The 22,408-nt window shown below is 41.6% G+C and overlaps 1 protein-coding gene across 2 annotated transcripts in view; it reads right to left on the reverse strand.

The window, feature by feature from the left end:
- Window positions 1-22,408, reverse strand: part of LOC137375223 (opsin-3-like) — a 112,385-nt gene that overhangs the window by 19,278 nt on the left and 70,699 nt on the right. The window contains exons 3-4 of one of the 2 annotated variants that reach the window (XM_068042057.1): window positions 18,886-19,116; window positions 16,476-16,563 (exon numbers count right to left, since the gene is read on the reverse strand). In XM_068042057.1, coding sequence (XP_067898158.1) covers window positions 16,549-16,563; window positions 18,886-19,116 — 246 coding nt within the window. In that variant the 3' untranslated portion in view covers window positions 16,476-16,548. Of the gene's footprint in view, window positions 1-16,475; window positions 16,564-18,885; window positions 19,117-22,408 lie in introns of those variants that run through there. The other variant, XM_068042056.1, reaches the window with a different exon arrangement.

Genomic DNA, 22,408 nt, shown 5'->3' on the forward strand with positions numbered 1-22,408 from the left:
AGAAATATATTTAATATATTCAGTTTATTTTCACAGAACAAAATAAACCTGTAACTTTAAGAATTAATAATGTAATTTTAATGTGGTAAAATATATGAATCATTTAGATTTGTTCAGAGCTCTATTTTAAATATCACTGTTTAACTTCCTTGCAATTTATATATTTATTCATATAAAATAAATGCTAAACAAGACAAGTGTATGAGATAGAGTTTTTTTTAGACAATAGCATTACTCACTGCTTCTGCTGAAACAAAAGGGGATAATTTATAAAGGCCCCTTTCCTCACATGGAGCCTCATTAGATGGGAGCAGAGGTCAGAGTTAGGGTTATAACTCTGCAGGACCAACTATATGACCCATGTCTAGCAGGAATTATAACAAAAATATCTACAGCACTTTTTTTTCAGGTATTTGGAGTCATGCCATGACTTTTGATAATTAATAACACACAGGTAAACAACACAATTATACAGGTCTTTCGCAGGCCACTGTACTTAATACAACTGCAAGAGAAACACCAGTAAAGAATAGACTTTTCTGTTTAAAACTGCTGATGTCTGATCATCTTATCTCCCTCGAGGTACATCACTCTTTTTTTGTTTATTACACAACGGAGTTTTATGTTGAACTAGGCAGATGATTTTCAGTTCGGGCACTTCACATGTAAACATACAAAAGTCAGAAGCAAAGCTTGGGGGCAACTGGATTGCACTCCAATATCTGAAAAGTAAGAAACTTTTCAATTTATAACTGTCAGGCAGTTTAACTACTTCTGGGTTCAATTATATCAGCACAATCTGGTCGCAGCAGTAGGGAACTGCTTTATGTGACATAAGAACTTATTCCGCAGGAATGAGAGGACAGAGAGGGCACTTTTAATTTGTTTAAGCTGGTGATAACGGAAGGCTAAAAGCCATTAAAAAAAAGTGGTCAGGAGCGCAACATTCTGATGGCATTTTGTAAGGGGCCTACCAATTTTAATATCAGGATATCGTCATCTTCCGTTGTTTCAACGATGGTCACTCCGATGATGGAGTCTCCCCTATAGGGGTAAGGACATGCAGCATATTAAAAATTTTTATTCGCTCATGGGATGTGGGCATCGTTGGCTAGGCCAGCATTTATTGCCCATCCCTAATTGCCCTTGAGAAGGTGGTGGTGAGCTGCCTTCTTGAACCACTGCAGTTCTTGGGGTATAGGTTAGGAAGGGAGTTCCAGGATTTTAACCCAGTGACAGTGCAGGAACAGTGATATTGTTCCAAGTCCGGATGGTGTGTGGCTTGGAGGGGAAATTGCAGGTATTGATGTTCCCGTGCATCTGCTGCCCTTGTCCTTCTAGGTGGTAGAGATCGCTGGTTTGGGAGGTGCTGTCGAAGGAGTCTTGGTGAGCTGCCACAGTGCATCTTGTAGATGGTACTGCTGCCACTGTGCGTCGGTGGTGAAGGGAGTGAATGTTGAAGGTTGTGGATGGGGTGCCAATCAAGTGGGCTGCTTTGTCCTGGATGGTGTTGAGCTTCTTGACTGCACTCATCCAGGCAAGTGTATTCCATCACACTCCTGACTTGTGCCTTATAGATGGTGAACAGGCTTTGGGGAGTCAGGAGGTGAGTTACTCACCGCAGAATTCCCAGTCTCTGACCTGCTCTTGTAGCCACAGTATTTATTGGCTGGTCCAGTTCAGTTTCTGGTCCATGGTAACCCTCCAGGATGCTAATAGTGGGGGATTCAGCGATGGTAATGCCATTGAACGTCAAGGGGAGATGGTTAGATTCTCTCTTGTTTGAGATGGTGTTATGAGCGACCACTCAAGACAAAGCCCCCAATCAAAATATATGATTCTAATTGTGGTGGGAGAAACACGCTGTTGATTCAGTCCCGCTCCTCCACAGATCACCTAACATATCACTTTAAACTTTCCAAAGTAAAGAAAATCAGTCAAATTGACCATCTATTAACCCCCGAATGAGGCGAACCAAACCATGTGTCTTTCGATCAACAAATTAACTGTTTAATTAGAAAAACTAAATTCATAAAAACTACTAAGATATAAATAACATTTAAAATTGAAAAATTAGTGGCCTTGCAGATTTACGCTCCTGCCGAAGTGGAATCTTCCAATGTGGAACAGTCCAAGGTTGCTTGAAGTCTTCACAGCCATCTGTTGGGGGAAAAGAAAATGTCCAACTTCCAAAACTGCAGCTCCTCTTTCGTCCAGTGACAACCTTAGCCGATCAACAACTCGCAAACACTTTGGCTTTGGAATTTTGAGGGGTGAAAAAGTGATCAGTCTAAAATTCACCTTCCTTCAGTTTAAATTATCAGAGAACTCTGTTAGGTTCATGCTGGTCCAGCATGTCTGTGTCTGTCAACTGTGCCTCAAAAGCCAGGTTTTCAGCTAGTTTCAAATGTCAATTGGCAACAATGTATATCTAACCTCAGTCTCTGAGTGGCTGTATCCTATGGCAACAAGAATGCATTCTTTGACATACAGTCCTTGGAGCTTGTTGCCTTAAAGCAGCACTGATCCTTTTCCAGCCTTAAAGGCACACTGCATACTTCCGGAAAAGAAAAAATCCAACAGGATCATAACATTACTGCCCCGGTGGAATGAAATGCCATTCCTGAAATGAGTTTCATTACAATGTGTAAAAATTACAAATTGAAAGAAAACGCTAACACATTTTCTCCCCCTCCATTTACAGGCATACGCTTTTCTTTAAAAATGGTAAAATTACAGCAATACGTTCCACCAGAACATTTTCGGCTTTAAAATTTTTGAAAGATTGCCTCAATTAACTCATTTTAAATTTCCAAGCACAGTCTTCCAGTTGTTTCATGTTTTCCTTCCAAGTGTCCCTATTCTCCATCACCTCAGCCAGGTGAACTGCACAGCTAGGAGTCTGACCACTACTGGGTTTACGATTCTCTGAGAGGTTTCTCGAGTACCCCTTAACCTATGTGGCATCACTTGATACTGGAAAATCCTGTTCGGTGTAACAGAAGCTGATTTGGTCTTACCCTGGGGTGTCAAAGAAATTTGACAGTATCCCTCCAACACATCTGTCTCTTTAAGACACATTGTTTTGCTCACTCTGTCCATACAGTCCTTTAAATAAGAATTTGGGTAGGAGTCTGCCTTCTTTACCACAGTGACTTTTCTAGAGTTCTATGCAAGTTTGAGCCATCCCACCAGGTTTAGACATCAAGACCATCTGCAAATTCCAGCTGTCCTGACTAGGTTCAACTAAGCTGACCTTCAGCATGCATTGTACCTCTGCTTCCACTTGGGCCTGTCTGTCTGGACCTAAGCAGCAAGGATGTTGTTTTAAAGAAATGGTCCCCCCATATCCTCATCATGTGTGGCTAAGGTTGTATATCCCGGCTTATCTCTACAAACTTTTTGAAACATTGTGAAAACCCTGGTTAGGACATCATGGTGTTTTGCCTCTAAATCAAAAATGGCAGCTGGAATACTGTTCTGTACAAACAGCAATGTTTCGTTGGATCACACAGGGCGGGCAATGGTTCAGCGCCATTAAAGTCCAAAAGGTATTGCAGCAGAAGGAGAGCATCCAACACCGCACTACTGGAAAACGAACACGCAAAAAAACAAGCAACAATTTCATCTCTTTTTAGGAAGTCGACAGACAATTCAGAAAATCATCAGTTACAATGGAACTTGTGGATGCTTTTGCCAGTGCCAGCATACCTTTGGAAAAACTTGATCATGCAAAGTTGCGGGTATTCATTCGATGTAGTGTGCAAAGTGGTGGTTGCTTGCCAAGTGCAAAGAAACTACGACAGGACTGCAAGATTTTTGCTGCTCAGTGTGAGGAGATGAAATCTCAGATTAAAGCAGAATCCCCCACCTTGCAATGCTAGCACGATGCTGTCTGACAATTCCAACAAACTCTGTGGACGCAGTGAGACCTGTGTTTAAACACAGACGGATGTCCACAGCACAGAGATGGGAAATGAAGAAAGCAACAGTTGCAAGTTGCTCCGTGCTCACATTCAACCACTGACTTCAGTGAGTAAAGAATGTGACCATTTATAGTCAGCTTTTTACGATAGTTTTTGAGTATACAATAAATGCCACATGAAACCAGAAGCCTCCTTTGTCTTTTTATTGTTTTAAATAGATCATTTTCATGGTTTGTTGTGACACCATGAAATTTAAGATTTAAATATGTGAAATTACGAAATTCACGATTCTTAAAATGCCCTAACCGTGAAATTTGTATTTTAGCTGTGAATTTGGTAAGGCCGTAAATATGGCATTTGAAGATGAATTCACTGACCTTGGCCATTCGTGTGAGGTCATTGAACTTCATATGGCACTGCATCTGGGTCTTCAAGCTAGATTCCTGACATTGACCGCCACAACTATCTATTCCTAGTGCCTCCACAAAGTTTGTTTGGAGGGCTTCTTGGCCCTCAGTGGACAGATCACATCTGCCCTCCTGTCCATCTCCTGCACAAAGTCATCCAATGCAGGTTTAGTGAACTTTGGATCATGCTCTCTGCCCTGTAGCACCATAATTTAGTTCCTCTTGCTTACACTCTCTTCTGCAAACAGTTCCAGCACCTGCTCAACCAGAATGCACCTCCTCTTTAAGAGGTTAGCATCGTGGAAACCTGGGCCCACTGCTGAAGAGTGAATCCACTCAACAGCATGTTTAGTGCTGGCTGCACGCAGCTATCATGAAAATCATCAGGCAATACCACGTTTGCATGCTGCCTGCTTCAGAAGGAATGGGCAGGTTTTAAATAGGCATTGCTATACCCATGCCTGTTTTCAGACCCTGTCCAATTTCATGGCCAACAGCTTAGAAAAACTCTGCTGATGCCAGAACACAACTCTACCTTGAACACTATTTGAGTGAGCTTTATCTTTGTCGCTCAGTGTAGATCACTGTTTTGCATACTGTATGTGACTCTGTTCTTGTTTCAAATAAATTATTCAACTGTTTCTAATTCTTTTGTGTCAGACTTTCCTAGATTTAGCTACAAGGAAGCATAAAAGTGTTCTGGGGTTATTTAAATACAGCAGTCTGCAATTACTGATTACAACAGACTCCTTGTTGTTAAAGTTCAAGCCACACCATTTACGGGGAACTTTACATGTTACTTTCAGATAGGTTTTGGACTTTAGTGAAAAGTGAAAAAGAAACAGCTTTTCCCTGTTCAGGCATTCCTAATACATCGGTGATGAAAAACCCATGGATAATTACTAGGGGGAGTGGAATAATTAAAAGTGTGTATTGAATTCCAGGTCAGGCCCAGAGTTAGTCAGCTAGAAGGAGCTTTCTGGTGTACAGTAAGTGTGCAACAGCCATGGCTGATATCTTTTAGTGAATCAGGAGTTAGAAAGTGGCCCAGGAACAAAAAAAAGAGCACAGGAAGTGGACAACTTTCAGAACAAACTCGTCCAAACAACAGATCTACCGCAACAGAGTTAGTTAAGTGGAGCAGTAAATGCGAAGGCTCCTGCTTAGCAGGGAGACTCTGACTGAAATGTGCACCTTGATCCAAAAAAACCTACAGCAACAATCAACCATCTGCACTGTGCTTTCAGTAGCAATGAAAGTAAACATATCGTTCATCTGTTATGCCACATTTTCATGAAGACCCCCACCTGTCAAGAATAAGGCATATTAATTTCGTCATATGAACATTAATTTTTAAACTGTGGCTGGAGTGAAGAGATGACTTGTTTAAAAAGATCACCAGCATTTGGCTGGAGAACATTTGCATTCTAGGAGACAGTGGGGCGGCACAGTGGTGCAGTGGTTAGCACCGCAGCCTCACAGCTCCAGCGACCTGGGTTCAATTCTGGGCACTGCCTGTGTGGAGTTTGCAAGTTCTCCCTGTGTCTGCGTGGGTTTCCTCCGGGTGCTCCGGTTTCCTCCCACAGCCAAAAGACTTGCAGGTTGATAGGTAAATTGGCCATTATAAATTGCCCCTAGTATAGGTAGGTGGTAGGGGAATATAGGGACAGGTGAGGATGTGGTAGGAATATGGGATTAGTGCAGGATTAGTATAAATGGGTGGTTAATGGTCGGCACAGACTCAGTGGGCCGAAGGGCCTGTTTCAGTGCTGTATCTCTAACTCTAAAAGTGCTTGGAGAGATAAAGCAACTGCTTTCTGGTTCAATTAACCTAAATGGAATTTGAACACAGACATTGAAGGTGTAAGAAAGCTCACATTCCAGTGTCTGCAAAGATGGAGAATCCACAAATTAACCACAGGAGTGGTTAAACCAGCTGGTCACATGACTAACCTGCTGGCCCAGGCTTTTTGAACTACACACAGGACAGTTTGAAAACAGACTGCAGATTACAGCTGAACCTGGAACAAGAAAGCCTCTCTCCTGGCTGGCTCTCCCTCGCTTTCTCACAAACCTCTGGACCTGGTGAAGTCGCTTAAACCTCAAGAGAGAAAAGACTCCTACATCGAAACAAGTTCAAGTGTGCACTGGGCCCCAATGAATGGCAAGACTTACCAGCAATCAAAGACTCCATGTCGAACTCAAAGGACTGTAATTACAACCCAGTTATTGCCTCAAACTTTTCCCCTTTATTCTTTCTACTTTTTCTGTCTCTATCTGCATGTGTGTTAATCGCATATACATGCTAGCGTGGTCGCGTCGCGTACTTGTAATCATTAACTGAATTAGAGTTTAAGGTTAATAAATTTCCACCTTTCTTGTTTAAATATAAGAAAACCTATTTGATTGATTTATTTGCCTTACAATTGGAAAGCAGTGAACAAGGATTCACTGAGGGGGAGCTAAAACACAGTGTTTTTAAAATTATACCCTGTTATGGTTAAACCAGGAAAAGACTGAAAGGGAACAGCTAGACCCCTTTCTTACCAGGTTGTAACAACATGGTCTTTCTAAGGAAATCAAGGGATAGTACAGAAATTGGCTGCTTTTCAATGTATCGTTCCATTAGGGATGAAACTGAAGTGATGTTTTGCTGCTGCACTTCATTGGTGAGTTTGTCCAAGCTACATGTGACTGTCTGCACATGGCTATTCATGCATTTACCTACAATCCTATGTCATACCTAAATGGGAAAGGCTATTCGTCCATGAATTTGTAAGTAGTATGCAACCCCAACCAGAACCTAATGCACAATTCCTAGAGAGCATACATGATGCTTTCATTTTGAGGCAGTCAAACAAGTGATTGTGTAAAGAGAAAGAAAGATGAGAAGCTGGGTCTCTTGGCCATAAGGGCTACATTGATAACTGTGAATTCCTTATATTTGAAAGCAGAACAGACACAGTAACAAATACAACACCACATGGACAAACTATGACCCTCACTCAACAGGCAATTGGAATGCTAAACTATAGCTTGGATGAACGAGAGGGGGAAAAGATGCTTGTGGCCTGCAACATGCCTTTAAGCAACACAATAACATAGAGTTACATATAGCATACAGAACCGAAACAGGCCATTTGGCCAAACCAGTTCATGGTGGTGTTTATGCTCCACTTAAGCCTCTTCCCATTCTTTCTCACAGTGGCGCAGTGGTTAGCACCGCAGCCTCACAGCTCCAGCGACCCGGGTTCAATTCTGGGTACTGTCTGTGTGGAGTTTGCAAGTTCTCCCTGTGTCTGCGTGGGTTTCCTTCGGGTGCTCTGGTTTCCTCCCACCGCCAAAGACTTGCAGGTGATAGGTAAATTGGCTGTTATAAATTGCCCCGAGTGTAGGTAGGTGGTAGGGCATATGGGATTACTGTGGGGTTAGTATAAATGGGTGGTTGTTGGTTGGCACAGACTCGGTGGGCCAAAGGGCCTGTTTCAGTGCTGTATCTCTAAATAAAAAATAAATAAAATAAAAAATAATTATCACCATAACTCTCTATTCCCTTCTCCCTCATATGGTTAGTTAACTTACTCTTAACTGCACCTGCACTATTTACCTCAACTATTTCCTCTGGTAGCAAGTTCCACATTCTCATTACTTTTTGGGTAAAGAAGTTTCTTCTGAATTGCCTATTGGATTTCTTGGTGACTCCCATACATTGGGGGGAACTGGGTAGCTCAGTTGGCTAGCATGTGGTTCCGAACAACAGTGTAAGTTCAATTCCCGTTCCAGCCTGAGGAAGGCAATGGGAAACTACCTTATACACCCTCTTCCCTAATCAGGCTCTTCCCGCCTGGTGGAGGGAAAAAAGAGCAGAAGACCTGCCCTTGAGCAGACCACCACCACAGCATGGCACCTTTTACTGATGGCCTCCAGTTTTGCTCTGTCCACAAAAGGAAACATTTTCTTTGTGTCTACTTTATCAAAACCTTTCATAATTTTAAAGACCTCTATTAGGTCACCAGTCAGCCTTTTCTTTCAAAGACATAAAAGGCCCAACCTAGAACGGCATTCATGCCAAATGCTTGCATTTTACAGGGACAGTCAGCATTTTGGGTCCAATGCCTACTTGTCTGGGTGGTTTTTTAGGTTAAAGTCACTGTGAATTCAAACTCTCTAATCTATTTAAAAGTTGTCCGATTAGTCAGTGGAGCTCCATTGTAATGTGCATACTCCACCAATGTTGCAGACTCCCATACATGGCAGAGCTGGAACCACTGGGTAAAGCTGAAAGAGTAAATTGTGACCAAATTCACCACAAGTTGAATTCAATCTATCAAACTGGAAAGTAATTTTAAAAAGTTGATGATTTTCAGAGTCAATGGATAAATGTTGTCTTTAAGGCTACTGCTGCAGTTTGCATCCAAATACAAAAAAAAAATAGTTTTTTGCTGGACTGTGGAAAAATGAATTGGAATGTGCACCTTAGAAGTAAAATGTTTAGAGACTTTCTAAGTATTATACACCAAATTTGACACGAGGTTAAAAAGCAAAATCTTAGGTCCTGAATTGTATCATGGGATACCAGTGTAGGTACACACATTTGTTTAGAAATTTCTTTCTTTTCTGCTAGTTCAGAGGAGGTCTGAAACAATACTATTTTAAACAGGTTAGTACCTTCTCAAAAATAGTAGTGAGGAATTTCAGACACACGTTTTGAGTTTTCGTACAGTGTAATTTCAGGGCCATGGTTCATAAGGATTATAATTGGACTGAGATGTACATTTATACTTTAACGTAATCACATTTCTCAAATATTTAGAATGCTTCATATACAATGACGATTTATGAAATAGAGTGACTGTTCTTATGCAGGGAAATGCAGCAGCCATTTTGCAAATAGCAAGTTCCCAACAATTTTTATGAATGGCTAGTTAATTTGTTTAATGGTATTGGTTGAGGGTGAAATGTTGGTCAGGAAAATAGTGTCATGAGATCTATGAAGTCTATCTAGAGCATTGAAACAGATCAATGAACATCTCATCAAAAGGATTACACCACTGAAAAATCTAGCACTCTTTTAGTACTGCACCAGATTGTTAGCCTGGTTATGGGCACAAATCCATTTAATTAGAATTCTGTAATTCCCAGGTTCATTTACACAAATGGGAAGGGATGAATTATATTGATGAAGAACCTAGCTGTAGTTCAGTGGGAATAGGATGACTAAAAGCTAAGAATGTGGAAACATTATAAATATGGATTATGTACCTTAACACCATCACTTGCTCATGGTATGTTTGAAGATGCAGGTTCTTGGTTACTTACCATATTATGAACAGTATTACCACAGAACCTGTCTCATTCCACCAATGAAAAAAGGGAGCTATACTCATACATGCCAACCATCAATATCTTGTGCAGACAGTGAATGTTTTGGACTAGTTGGCTGCTTATCAATGTTGTCTGCAAAGGATCAGTGCAGAATCAAGCTTCGATACTCCTTTGAAGTTGTGCATGAGCCACCATGGTTGACTCTTTCTTCCCTGCTCTCCCGAATCCTGCATACAGGCCATTGGCAGAAAGAGAGAAAGTGGGATGGGGGATTTGATTGGACTCTGACCATATTAGAAGCTTTTGTAAACTAAAATGATTCATTGCAACATGATTAAACCGATCAATGTGATATGATTAAAATGAAGAATTCACTCATGTGAATAAAATATTATCTGGAACAAATAGAAACTATTATATTGTTAGTAATAATTATGGCATGACTAAATTGATATTTCATAATTTTGAACTTTGGAGTGCGATAAAAAAAAAACAGGAATTCAAATGAAAGTCTACTTCATAAAAACTTCTGAGAGTCCAGCCAAAACCCTACCCAACCTTCCAGCTACAGACCTATATCTCTTCTTCCAGAATGTTAATTGTGTGATATGATAAGTCATGTATAGGGGGAAAAAAAATTCTCAGCACACCACAGGCCAATCTTGAAACATCAAGGGAAGTCTAAACCTGAGCTGATTTTTACTTGCAACTGTGTATGCAAAATGCAGCAAATTGCTATACATGGTTTGGGATATGCACTCAAGGTGCCGTAACCTACAGGGCTATGGACCAAGAGATGGAAAGTGGCAATAGACTGGATAGCTCTTTGTTGGCTAGCAATGGTCTCCTTCTGTGCCATAAATTTTCCATGCTTCTATGTTTCGAATTCCAATGGAAGGAGTTGGATGCTATAAAATTGTATTGAAGTTTATGCAGCTACTTTATTTTCATATTAAAATATTTGTAATTCTCCTTTCCACTTCATAGGCAGAATTGCAATAAGGTCCAAAATGCTACAAAAAGAAACAAAATGTCATGACCCTGGAACCCCTTATGAAAGAAATGGTATCTTTTTCTCTTCTACATTCCTGAATTAATTAAAATGAATGGACAAAAAAATGTGCTGGGTAGGGTGTGTACAATTTTCTGATTCGCGGGACTGCCAAAGTAGAACATTTTCTGTATTACTCATGCCTTCAATGCTTGGATCCACCCTCAGAAATTTGTCAGTCAACTGCTATTCCAAAACTTTCCTGTTTTTACCTCCAATACAAGTTACAGAATGATGGCTATACCTTTTAGTTTAAATCCATGTGATAGGAATTTGGAAACATAGAAGCAGGAATAGGCCATTCTGCCATTTAGTGAGATCATGGCTAATCTGTATCTTAAAACCATCCATCTGCCTTGACTCCATAACCTTATATACACTTATCTAGCAAAAATCGATCTATTTTAGAATAAAAATACAATTTGACTAACATCAATTGCTGCTTACAGAAGAGAGTTGCGAACTTTTACTACCCTTTGCATGAAGAATTGTTCCCTAACTTCGCTCCTGTATGGCCTGGCTCAGACTTTAAGTTTTTGTCCCCTTGTCCTAGACTCCCCCACCAGCGGAAAAAGTTTCTTGCTATCTACCCTATCATTTCCTTTCAAAATCCTGAAGACATCAATCAAATCATCCCTTAACCTCGCATATTCCAGGGCATACATGCCAAGTTTATGTAATCTCTTCTCATAATCTAACCCTTGGAGCACTGGTAACATTCCAGTGAATCTACATTCCACTCCTTCCAAGACCAATCTATCCTTTCCAAGGTGCAGTGGCCAGAATCGTACACAGTACTCTAGAATTGTTTTAACCAGAGCTTTGTGTGCTGTAGCAAAACTTCCTTTTAAATTCTAGCCCTCTAGTTGTAAAGGCTAACATTAGTCTTTTTGTTTTCTTTTGGTACTATTATATTTTAGTGTAATTACTTGCTTTTAAATGTCATAGGCTTACAATCAACACTGTTTTTGTGATTTTGGATTTTAAGCTGTCGGTCAGTTTTTGCTAGTTTTCCAAGCTAGCATATAAATATATATATGACCAGATGACCATACAAATTAAGAGCAGGAGTAGGCCATTCAGCCCATTGAGCCTGCTCCACCATTTAATAAGAGCATGGCTGATCTGTTTCTGTCTCGATTTCCACACTCCCATCTACCCCCGATAATCTTTGATTCCCTTACATGACAAGAATCTATCTACCTGCGCCTTAAAAATATTCAACAACCCTGGCTCCACCACCTTCTGAGGCAGAGAGTTCCAAAGTCACAAAACCCTCTGAGCGAAAAAATTTCTCCTCATCTCTGTCCTAAAAGGGCGACCCCTAATTTTCAAATAGTACCCCCTAGTTCTGGACTCACCCACAAGAGAAAATATTCCCTCCACATCCACCTTGTCAAGACCATTCAGAATCTTATATACTCCAATCAAAGTCTTCGCTCACTCTTCTAAATTCCAGTGAAAACAAGCCCAGTCTGTTCAACCTTTCCCCATAAGACAATGTGCCCAAATTTGGTGCACGTGGTAATTCAGTGCAGAGGGGGAAAGCAGGGCACCTTTTCTGATCATTTTCAACATCCAGCAGTTGATGAGTCTTCTTCCTCTGACTCCAAGGTAGGTGAGTGCAACTTTCTATTACTTCAGCTTCAATTATTAACTAGTTGACTCAAAAATGATTGTACAGAGATGGCAGTCTGTGGCATGTGGGCATCTGTGTTGCATAAATAGGTGGTTGTTGGTCAGCACAGACTCAGTGGGCTGAAGGGCCTGTTTCAGTGCTGTATCTCAAAATAAAATAAATTGCTGAGCTGGAGACTGAGTTGCAGACATTGTGGAGTATCAGGAAGGGGGAGAGTTATCTGGACACTTTGTTCCAGGAGGCAGTCACACCCTTAGAGTAGGGAGAACATTAGAGATGGCCAATGGTCAGGGACAGGACAGTGTGGCTGCAAGTGAGGCAAGTAGGGGGAATCAACATGTAGTGATGGAGGAGCCTCAGCCCCTGACTTTGTCCAACAGGTATGAGCTCCTTGCTACCTGTGTGGATGAAATGAAGGACTGCAAGGTGGATGAGCAGACTGACAATGGTGAAAGATGCCATTCCAGTGGGGGGAGTGAAGAGAAATGTGGTAGTGATCGGAGACAGTCAGGGGGATAGATACTGTTCTCTGTAACCATGATTGGACCTCCGACGGCTATGTTGCCTGCCTGGTGCCAGGGTTAAGGACATCTCCTTGTGGCAACAATGGAACCAAAATCAAGTGGCTCAATTGCCCATGAGAATCAAGAAACTTTTTCTGTAAGCAGCAATAAGACATCATTGCAGTACAAAAGTACAAAGGACAAATTAGTAAGGGGTAATTTTGACTTTTACGAAGTCTATAGAGGTCATTGAAAATTAAACGTAGGAGAGATATAAAATGGTCTGCTGATTCTCTCATAAAGCTTTGTCCTTCAATCTGATCTTTTATCGTCCTGCAGCATTATTTTAAGCAATCTTTGCATGATTGATGTGAGATTAACAGGTGCATGATAAACATAAAGCCAAATACCAAAGAAGCTGGAAATCTAAAATAAAAACAGACAATGACAGCAGGTCAGGGAAAACAAAGAAGTTTTGAGTGTGCAAACTCTTTTTCAGAACAGGAAGACGAAAAACATTTTAAAAAGGAACAGGACAATGGAACAGGAGAGGAAAAACACACATGCAGACAAATAATTCGAATGACCTGTAAACTGCTTGAATAGAAAATAGGAGGAGATGGTTAAATGGCAGAAGTGCTCTTCGCATGAGAAAATTGGAGGAATAATGAGAGAAATCAAAGAAATGAAATTATTAGATAAGACTTAGAGTGGGCCCAATTTTAATACTGTGCAAGTGAATGTGTCTTGAGTGAGGCAAAATCTCACCGCGTGTGTGAATCGCTAAGAGAATGGGAATAGGTGGATGAAGGGATTGCATAAAAACCTGGCAAACTGGGGCAATTTTCAGTGACCTAGGAGAAAAAAGCAGGCCAACACAAAGGGTGCAGCCTCCCCTCCAACAGTGTTCTGACTAGGGGTTCCTCCACTTCACCTCAAGCAGCAATCCGGTCCTTTTCCCATTCCATACCTGGAAATGTTGGGCACTCCCATTACACAGACTTGGCCCTGAACTCCTTTTTAAAAGACAAGAGTTATATTTGCTATTTCCAAATATTTTGGGATCTGGTCTAAGTTTGGTGAGCTGTGAAAATTTACGAAAATGTATTCGCAATCACTTCTTATAAACACCTGGGTGAAAATGATCAAGGTTGTGTGCCTTATTGACTTTCAGGGCTGGATTTTTCCAGCTCACTGCAGAGCAGCTGTGATATTCAGCACTGCGGTTCATTTACATGGCTGGAGCGGGTGCTACATCTCCAGCAACTGCGTCCAGTGCCACTGCACAGTCACTGCGCCATTTTTAAAGGACTTCAAGCCCTTACGTTGAATTTGACTTTTTAAAGTGAGAGGCATTATAAATTTAAAGTAAAAACTTTAATGAAAGTTTTAAGCCCCTCTCCCGCCCCTCCAATGACTAAACAATTTATTACTTGCCTTCTCACCCCGGAAAAATACTTACCTTGCAATCCTGACCTTCTCCCGCAAAGTTTATTAACTTTCACCCTCAACCCCTTCCCACCATCCCTTCCACCAATCGCGATACTCTCCCCTGCTCCCTCCCCACCCCCACCCACCGAACGGAGATGTGAAGGCGCGGGAGTCCCAGCAACCGACCGAAATATGGCAGCAGGATGGCTGACGGGAGCAGGTAGGTCATTAATTCATTAATTTACATTAATTTAAATATTTAAATCCTGCACATGTCACCGAGCAGCCGGGCAGCTGCCATGAGGCCTCGCCACTGCCAGTAATATGGGGTGGGGCCTTCCCGGCATCGAGGCCTGTGGCGGGCCTTTCCTGGAGCCATTTTCCGGGCCCCCCCCCGCTATGACCCCCGACGTCGTGAGGCCAGTAAAATTCGCTCCTCAGTGTGTGTAATCAACTTAATGCTTGCTATTTTATGACTACAAATTTAAGTCTGACTCAGACCACAAAGTTGTTCCCACCTCCAGCATTTCTCCCAAATGGCCAGTAACTAATGTTGTCCAGCGCAACCTCTCAATTTTACTGGTCCGAGTCTTTCCTTTCATCCCGTCTTTCATTCTAACATATCTGAAGAAGAGACTATTGTTCTACTTTTGATAATAGAGTCATAGAGTCATAGAGTCATAGAGTTATACGGCACAGAAACAGGCCCTTCAGCCCATCGTGTCTGTGCCAGCCATGAAGCACCTAACTATTCTAGTCCCATTTTCCAGCACTTGGCCCGTAGCCTTCTATGCTATGGCGTTTCAAATGCTCTAAATACTTCTTAAATGTTGTGAGGGTTCTTGCCTCTACCACCACTTCAGGCAGTGTATTCCAGATTCCAACTACCCTCTGGGTGAAATTTTTTTATCCTCAAATCCTCTCTAAACCTCCTGCACCTTACCTTAAATCTATGCCCCCTGGTTATTGCCCCCTCTGCTAAGGGAAAAAAATCTCTTCCTATCTAACCTATCAGTGCCCCTCATAATTTTGTAAACCTCAATCATATCCCCCCTCATCCTTCTCTGTTCCAAGGAAAACAACCCGAGCCTTTTCAGTCTCTCTTCATAGCTGAAATGCTCCAGCCCAGGCAACATCCTGGTGAATCTCCTCTGCACCCTCTCCAGTGCAATCACATCCTTCCTATAGTGTGGTGCCCAGAACTGTACACAGTACTCCAGTTGTGGCCTAACTAGCGTTTTATACAGCTCCATCATAACCTCCCTGCTCTTATATTCTATGCTTCGGCTAATAAAGGCAAGTATCCCATATGCTTTCCTAACCACCTTATCTACCTGTGCTGCTGCCTTCAGTGATCTATGGACAAGTACACCAAGGTCCCTCTGACCTTCTGTACTTCCTAGGGTCCTACCATCCATTGTATATTCCCTTGCCTTATTAGTCCTATTAAAATGCATCACCTCACACTTCTCAGGATTAAATTCCATTTGCCACAGCTCTGCCCATCTTATCAACCCACCTATATCATCCTGTAATCTAAGGCTTTCCTCCTCACTATTTACGACACCACCAATTTTCGTGTCACCTGCGAACTTACTTATCATGCCTCCTATATTCACGTCTAAATCATTAATGTACACTACAAACAGTAAGGGTCCCAGCACCGATCCCTGTGGTACACCACTGGTCACAGGCTTCCACTCACAAAAACAACCTTTGACCATTAACCTCTGTTTCCTGCCGCCAAGCCAATTTTGGATCCAATTTGCCAAATTGCCCTGGATCCCATGGGCTCTTACCTTCTTAACCAATCTCCCATGCGGGACCTTATCAAAAACCTTACTGAAGTCCATGTAGACTACATCTATTACCCTCATCTTCACATTTAGTCACCTCCTCGAAAACAAAGATAATGATGAACTAAATAACACCCCAACTAGCGAGTAGGAAGAAATGGTTTTTAAGAATGGAAGGAAGCGATGAAAGTAGAAAAAGGATTTTATTTTTAAGCTTCCTTCTTGCTCAGCTTTGCTTGAGCATTAATAACTCATCCAACAATAGTCAAAATCGAGGAGGGAACTGTGGGCCAGAAGAAAGCTTTCAGTGACAATATTATGTTGCTTTTGCTTTACACTGGGAGCTATCCAAGGAGAGGAGGAGATACAGTAAATAATATAAATGGGAGCAGAAAGTTACAAAGGGACATTGATCGATTAAATCAGTGGGCAAAACTGGCAGATGGATTTCAATGTGGGGAAGTCTGAGGTCATCCACCTTGGATCTAGGAAAGAAAAATCAGAGTATTTTCTAAATGGTGACAAGCTAGCAACTGTGGAGGAGCAGAGAGATTTAGATTTACAGAAATCACTGAAAGCTAGTGGACTGATATAAAGAAAAATTAAAAAGTCTAATGGAATTCTGGCCTTTATTTCAAGAGTGCTTGCATACAAAGTGGTGGCAGTTATGTTACAGTTATATAAAACTCTTGGTTAGACACCATTTAGAATACTGCATCCAGTTCTGGGAATCACACCTCAATAAGGTATATTGGCCTTGGAGGTGGGGAGTACAGATTGACCGGAATGATACCTGGGCTAAAAGGGTTAAATTATGAGGACAGGTTCTATAGACTAGGCTTGTAGTCCCTTGAGCATAGAAGATTAAAGAGTGATCTAATTCAGGTGCTTAAGATGATTATAAGAGTTGGGATAGAGAGAAACTAGTTACTCTGGTAGGAAAATCCAGAACAAGTAAGATTAAAGTTAAAACTAGGCTGTTCGGGGTGATGTCAGGAAACGTTTCTTCACACAAAGGGTAGTGCAAATTGGAACTCTCTCCCCAAAAAGTCTGTCGAGGCTAGGTCAATTCAAAATTTCAAAGTTGAGATTGATAGGTTTATACTAGGAAAGGTTATTAATGATTACCAAACCAAAGTGGGTCAATGGAGTTAAGATACAGATCAGCCAGATTCTAGTTGAATGGCAGTATAGGCTTGATGGGCTGAATGGTATACTTCTGTTCCTATATTCCTATTACCAGTATAGTTGACGTTACCGGCACTAAAAGTGTAAGTGATGGAGAGAGCACACAGGGCTCAGTATGTACTTTTTTCAACTTGGGCACTTTCCAATGAGCATCACTGCCAATTTCAGATCTCCATCTGCAATTCTCTTTGGAGACACTCTATAAATATGCCAGCAACTGACCTCAGAAGGCTGGCTCCTTGGTGTGAAATCAAGAATCCAAGTCCTTCCATATAGAAAATATTAATACTTTTATTTTTAACATTACATAAATTTACCCGAGGAATAACTTGATATGGTTGGTGCAGTACTGGGTTAATTGGCACTGCACTTTTTAATTGGCACTGTTTTGTTTTATCCATGGTGACAAAGATTTATATTTTATATTAAGCTGCCCTCTTGACTCTCTTGCATGCTTAAATCTCTGGAGTAAGAAAGTATCTTAATAGCTCCAAAGATCTTTAGCAGAGGAAAAGTTCAGCATCAAATATAAGTAAAGCACTGAAATTATCAGTTCCATTCTAAGCTGTAAATGCTTACAGTCATTAGCGCAGCACTGGTAATTAAAAGGAGATTTGGGAGAAAAAAACTATTCTACCTGGAACTTCTGTAGTTGAGGTTACGGGGAGCAGTCTCAAGATGTTGGCTCTCTGCTTTTGCACTGCTAACACTAAATCCCTTATCCTGACAGTATTACAAAGTATGCAACAACTAAAATTGCATTAATATAGCACCTTTAATGTTGTAAAGCATTCCAAGGTTCTTCACAAGAGTATTATCAAACAAAATTTGACACCGAGCCACATAATATATCAGGGCAGATGACCAAAAGCTTGGTCAAAGAGGTAGGTTTTAAGAAGCATCTTAAAGGAGGAAAGAGAGGTAGAGCGGAGGAGAGGTTGAGGAAGGTAATTCCAGATCTTAGGGCTTAGGCAGTTGAAGCATGTCCATCAATGATGGAGTGATTAAAAATGGGAATGTGCAAGAGGCCAGAATTGGAGGAGCAACACCTCAGAAGTCTGTAGGGTTGAATGAGATTACAGAGATAGGGAGATGAAAGCCATGGGAGCATTTGACAATAAGGATGAGGATTTTAATATCTGGAGCTAATGAAGGCCAGTGAGCATAGCAGTGATGGGTGAATGGTACTTGGTATGCATTAAGATACAGGCAGCAGAGTTTCGGAAGATTTTAAGTTTATAGAGGGTGAAAAATGGGAGTGCTTTGGAATAGTCAAGTTTAGAGGTAAGAAAGACATGGATGTATTAAAAGGTTGGGTTCTGGTTTGCCAATCAGGAGTTGCAGATCTTCATTTACAGTCGGAGTTAGGCATCTGTAGATTCTACACCTTTTCAACTGCAATTTGAATCCACTCCCCACAACAAAGAATGATATTACAAGTATTTACAGTAGTGTATTTTAAGTGTAGGACCACTCTTTTATGGGTGTATGATTTTGGCATCAGGTTGAGGAATCCAATTTTGGCTAATTGAACGCAGGAAGCTGATGTACTTGTGACTTCTCCCTTGACCTGAATTACAAAAGTGCCGACTGTAAAAGCATCTTGAAGTGCACCTTACCTGTTTGTTTAGAAATACATAGATAATGGGGTTGTAGACAGTGCTGCTCTTTGCAAGGACCGAAGGGATAATGCTGGCAGTTGGCGTGACTATGCCAGGACGTCCAAAAGTAGCCACGAGTGCTACAATTCCATAAGGTAACCAGCAGAGCAGGAAGCAAATCACCATGAAAGTCACCATGAGCAGCACCTTGTGCTCCCTTGCACGTCCCATGGAATTGTTTACCCTCACCTATTAAGACAAAATGCAGGGGAAAGACAGTTAGCTGAAGAACATAAATAATTCAGGTGCATTACTAAATTCATATAACATTCAGTCAGAATTTGCCATAAGCCTGTCAATGATTTGTACATCCTTGAAGAATAATGAATAATTGATCGCACCAGCAAAGGTTTGGAAAAGATGTTTTTATATTTTAATATCCTATCAAACCAAATCACCTTTTTTATGGGGAATGGATTCAATTTACTGTTAAAAAGGAGTAGAATCTGAAGATGACTAACTTTGACAGCAACTAAAACTCTTGATTAACAAACCAGAATCAAGCCTTTTAATACATGTTACATGCTCATACATAGAAGAGATCGCGTCAGGGTAGAATTTTTGCAACAGTTCCCCAACTGCCTGCAGTAATCTCACCAAACGATTGGTGGGAAGCCAGGAGAAATTATGTAAGCAGCGAAGAATCATCACAGAATTTCCTGGCAGAGGTCTCAGTGATTTTGGGAGAATGGATGGGGACAAGAGAAACAAAGTTTGAATATGATGAAGGGGACTGAGAGTGCAGCACAGTGTGGGTTTGGATGTATTACTAATCTATCTGTGCAGAGGCTGGTGGGGAGGTCCTGCAGGTTGAATGGTACTTTAGGGAGTAATCGCAATGATGTTAACGAAGGACCTCGATGTGCCAGAGGCGCCTGATGTTGCAACTTGGACTGCTGTCATGCACATGGTTGTAACTAAAGTATACAGATATGGATATAAACCTCCTTAAGTCCTCTGATGGTTCAGTTGGTAAAGGGAATGAGTAACTGATTATTACAGAACAGAATGCTCAATTCTATGTCTTTGCTATCTTAGCTGATCTCAGCATGAGTGTTACAGTTAGCATTACTGCTGAAAGGACTGGAAAATCAGCCCAGGTTCCTAATCCTGGTTGTAATGAGTTCTTTATGTTGTCTGGTGCAACATAAATAAGATGCATAGAGTCCAGTTTGCTGAAGATCTCAAACAGATTTAAACTATTATACAGTACAGAGCTAACTATTTACCGAACCGTACTCTGGGTATTACAGTTGCAGAGTGACTCTGGCTTGTAGTCATATGACTGTGTCCTGGTATTTAGTTCATTAGCATACTAAGATCTTAAAGGGACATCACTCTTAAAGGAAATCATACAACATCCCCTTTCTTTACAAAGATGAGTCTTGTATGCTACAATTAAAAAAAACATAACATTAGATAACATCAAAATTAGTTATACGGGATACAGATAATAAAATTTATAAGTATAGAAGCTGAAGAGTCCATATATCATCTTGGTAATTTGACAACTCTTCCAGATCTGGTTATAGTATAACCTTCTGGGAATGTGGATTTCACCCTTGGCTGTTTTGGGTTTGTAGGCATGTTGTCAATATGTTGGTTGTTGTCCTGTTGTTCTGTGACACCCTCATCATTGGAGTGTATTCTTTCAAGTCCACTGTGCGCAATTGGAGTATTGCACACATCTCTTAGTTGGCTTCGGTTCTTTCTCAACACCGCTCCGCTAGATGTTGTAATCTCGTAGGACCGAGGCTCACTGCACAGTTTGGATACCTCTGTGAGTAACCATGTTCTCATTGTGGGGTGTATGACCCTGACGTTTTGTCCTATGTGTATCTGAGGTAGTTCCGCTCCTGCATGACAGTCATGCACCATCTTCATTCTCCCCTGTTTTTCAAGCAGTGTCTTCTGCATCATGGAGAATTTTGACAGATGATGGCTTGGCAGAATAGTCCATGCTTGTCTGCCAAACATGATGCCTGCTGGTGACGGTAAGCCCAAATCCATAAGTGTAGCTCTGAGCATGGAAACACAAAAATCTTGTTTCGTTCCCCTACACTTCAGGGTAGAGGCCTGTTACCCGACCCGAACCCGACGGGACCCGACGGCATGTGTCGGGTTTGGGTCGGAATGGGCCCATCTTCAGTTACGGCTTTTGGGCTCGGGTCGGGTTAGGCTGACACACAAGGTAAGTGCTCTGCTGGTAAGTATTGAAATTAAAAAACTTACCTGAGCTGGGAGTCTGGGATGAAACTGAGTCTGCACACTGAGCGAGTGCCATCACTATGACATCATCACACATGCGCTTCAGTTTCTTGCAGATTCAGTGTCAGGAAGGTAAATAAATGGTTGGTGGGGTCGGGTCGAGTCGGGGTGGGTTCGGGTCGGGCCAGGCTTGGGACAAATTCAGAGGAACTCGGGCCAGGCTGTGTCGGGCTCGGGTCCACTGTGGTTCGGCTGGGTTTGGGTCGGGTTCTTTTTTCCCGACCTGAGCAGGCCTCCACTTCAGGATAAGTACTTTGACTGTGCGAACCATTCACTCAACAAGACCATTCGATCTAGGGTAATGTGGTGAGGATGTCATATGCTTACACCCCATTTGGTGCACATATGCCTGAAAGGTTTTCCCGTATACTGTGGTCCATTATCAGAAATGATTTCTTCAGGTGCACCAGCATGACTGAATATGGCACTCAATGTGTCTGTGACAACTGCGTTTGAAGTGCCTTTTACCAGTCTGACAATTGGAAATTTGGAGAAATAATCAGTGACTAAGATAGTCATCTCCATTACGGTAAATAGATCAGTGGTGATTTTGGACCAAGGGACTGACAGAATCTCGTAAGGGTGTAGAGGTTCTTTGCGTTGTTGTGGCTGGTGGCTCTGGTATGCCTCGCACAGCCTCGCTAACCTTTCGATGGCAGTGTTGATCCCTGGCCAATAAACAGTGTCTTGTGCCAGTTGTCTTCTTCACTCTATGCCCATATGACCTTGGTGAAGTTGTGACAAGATGTCCTGTTGTAGAGATTTGGGCACAATCACTTGTTTTCCCTTGAAGGTGTTGCTTCTCGAGATACCGAGTTCATCTCTGTAAGACCAAAAGCATTTGAGGGTTTCTGGCACCTCTTTTATCATGTCAGGCCATCCTTCTATGATGACTCTCCACAGTGCCTTCATTTGTGGGTTATTAGCTGTTTCTGATTGTAGTTGGTCACATTTGTGCTGACCAAAATGCAATAAGTCGATTTTAAGCACATTTTCCACCTTGGTGTCCATGCTGTCTGCTTGTAGATCCAGTGGAATGTCTTCATTCATGCTCGGGTTTGCCAATCAGCTCAGTGAATCTGAGGTGACCATTTTGGTGCCTGGTTTGTAGCGGACATCAATGTCGTACCCTGTACTTTCACCAAGAGCCACTGTAGTCGAGGTGCTGTGCTTGTCAATGGTTTGCGCCAGATCATCTCCAGTGGTTTGTGGT

Source organism: Heterodontus francisci, chromosome 11, assembly GCF_036365525.1.
Source record: "Heterodontus francisci isolate sHetFra1 chromosome 11, sHetFra1.hap1, whole genome shotgun sequence".
NCBI classification, from domain to species: domain Eukaryota; kingdom Metazoa; phylum Chordata; class Chondrichthyes; order Heterodontiformes; family Heterodontidae; genus Heterodontus; species Heterodontus francisci.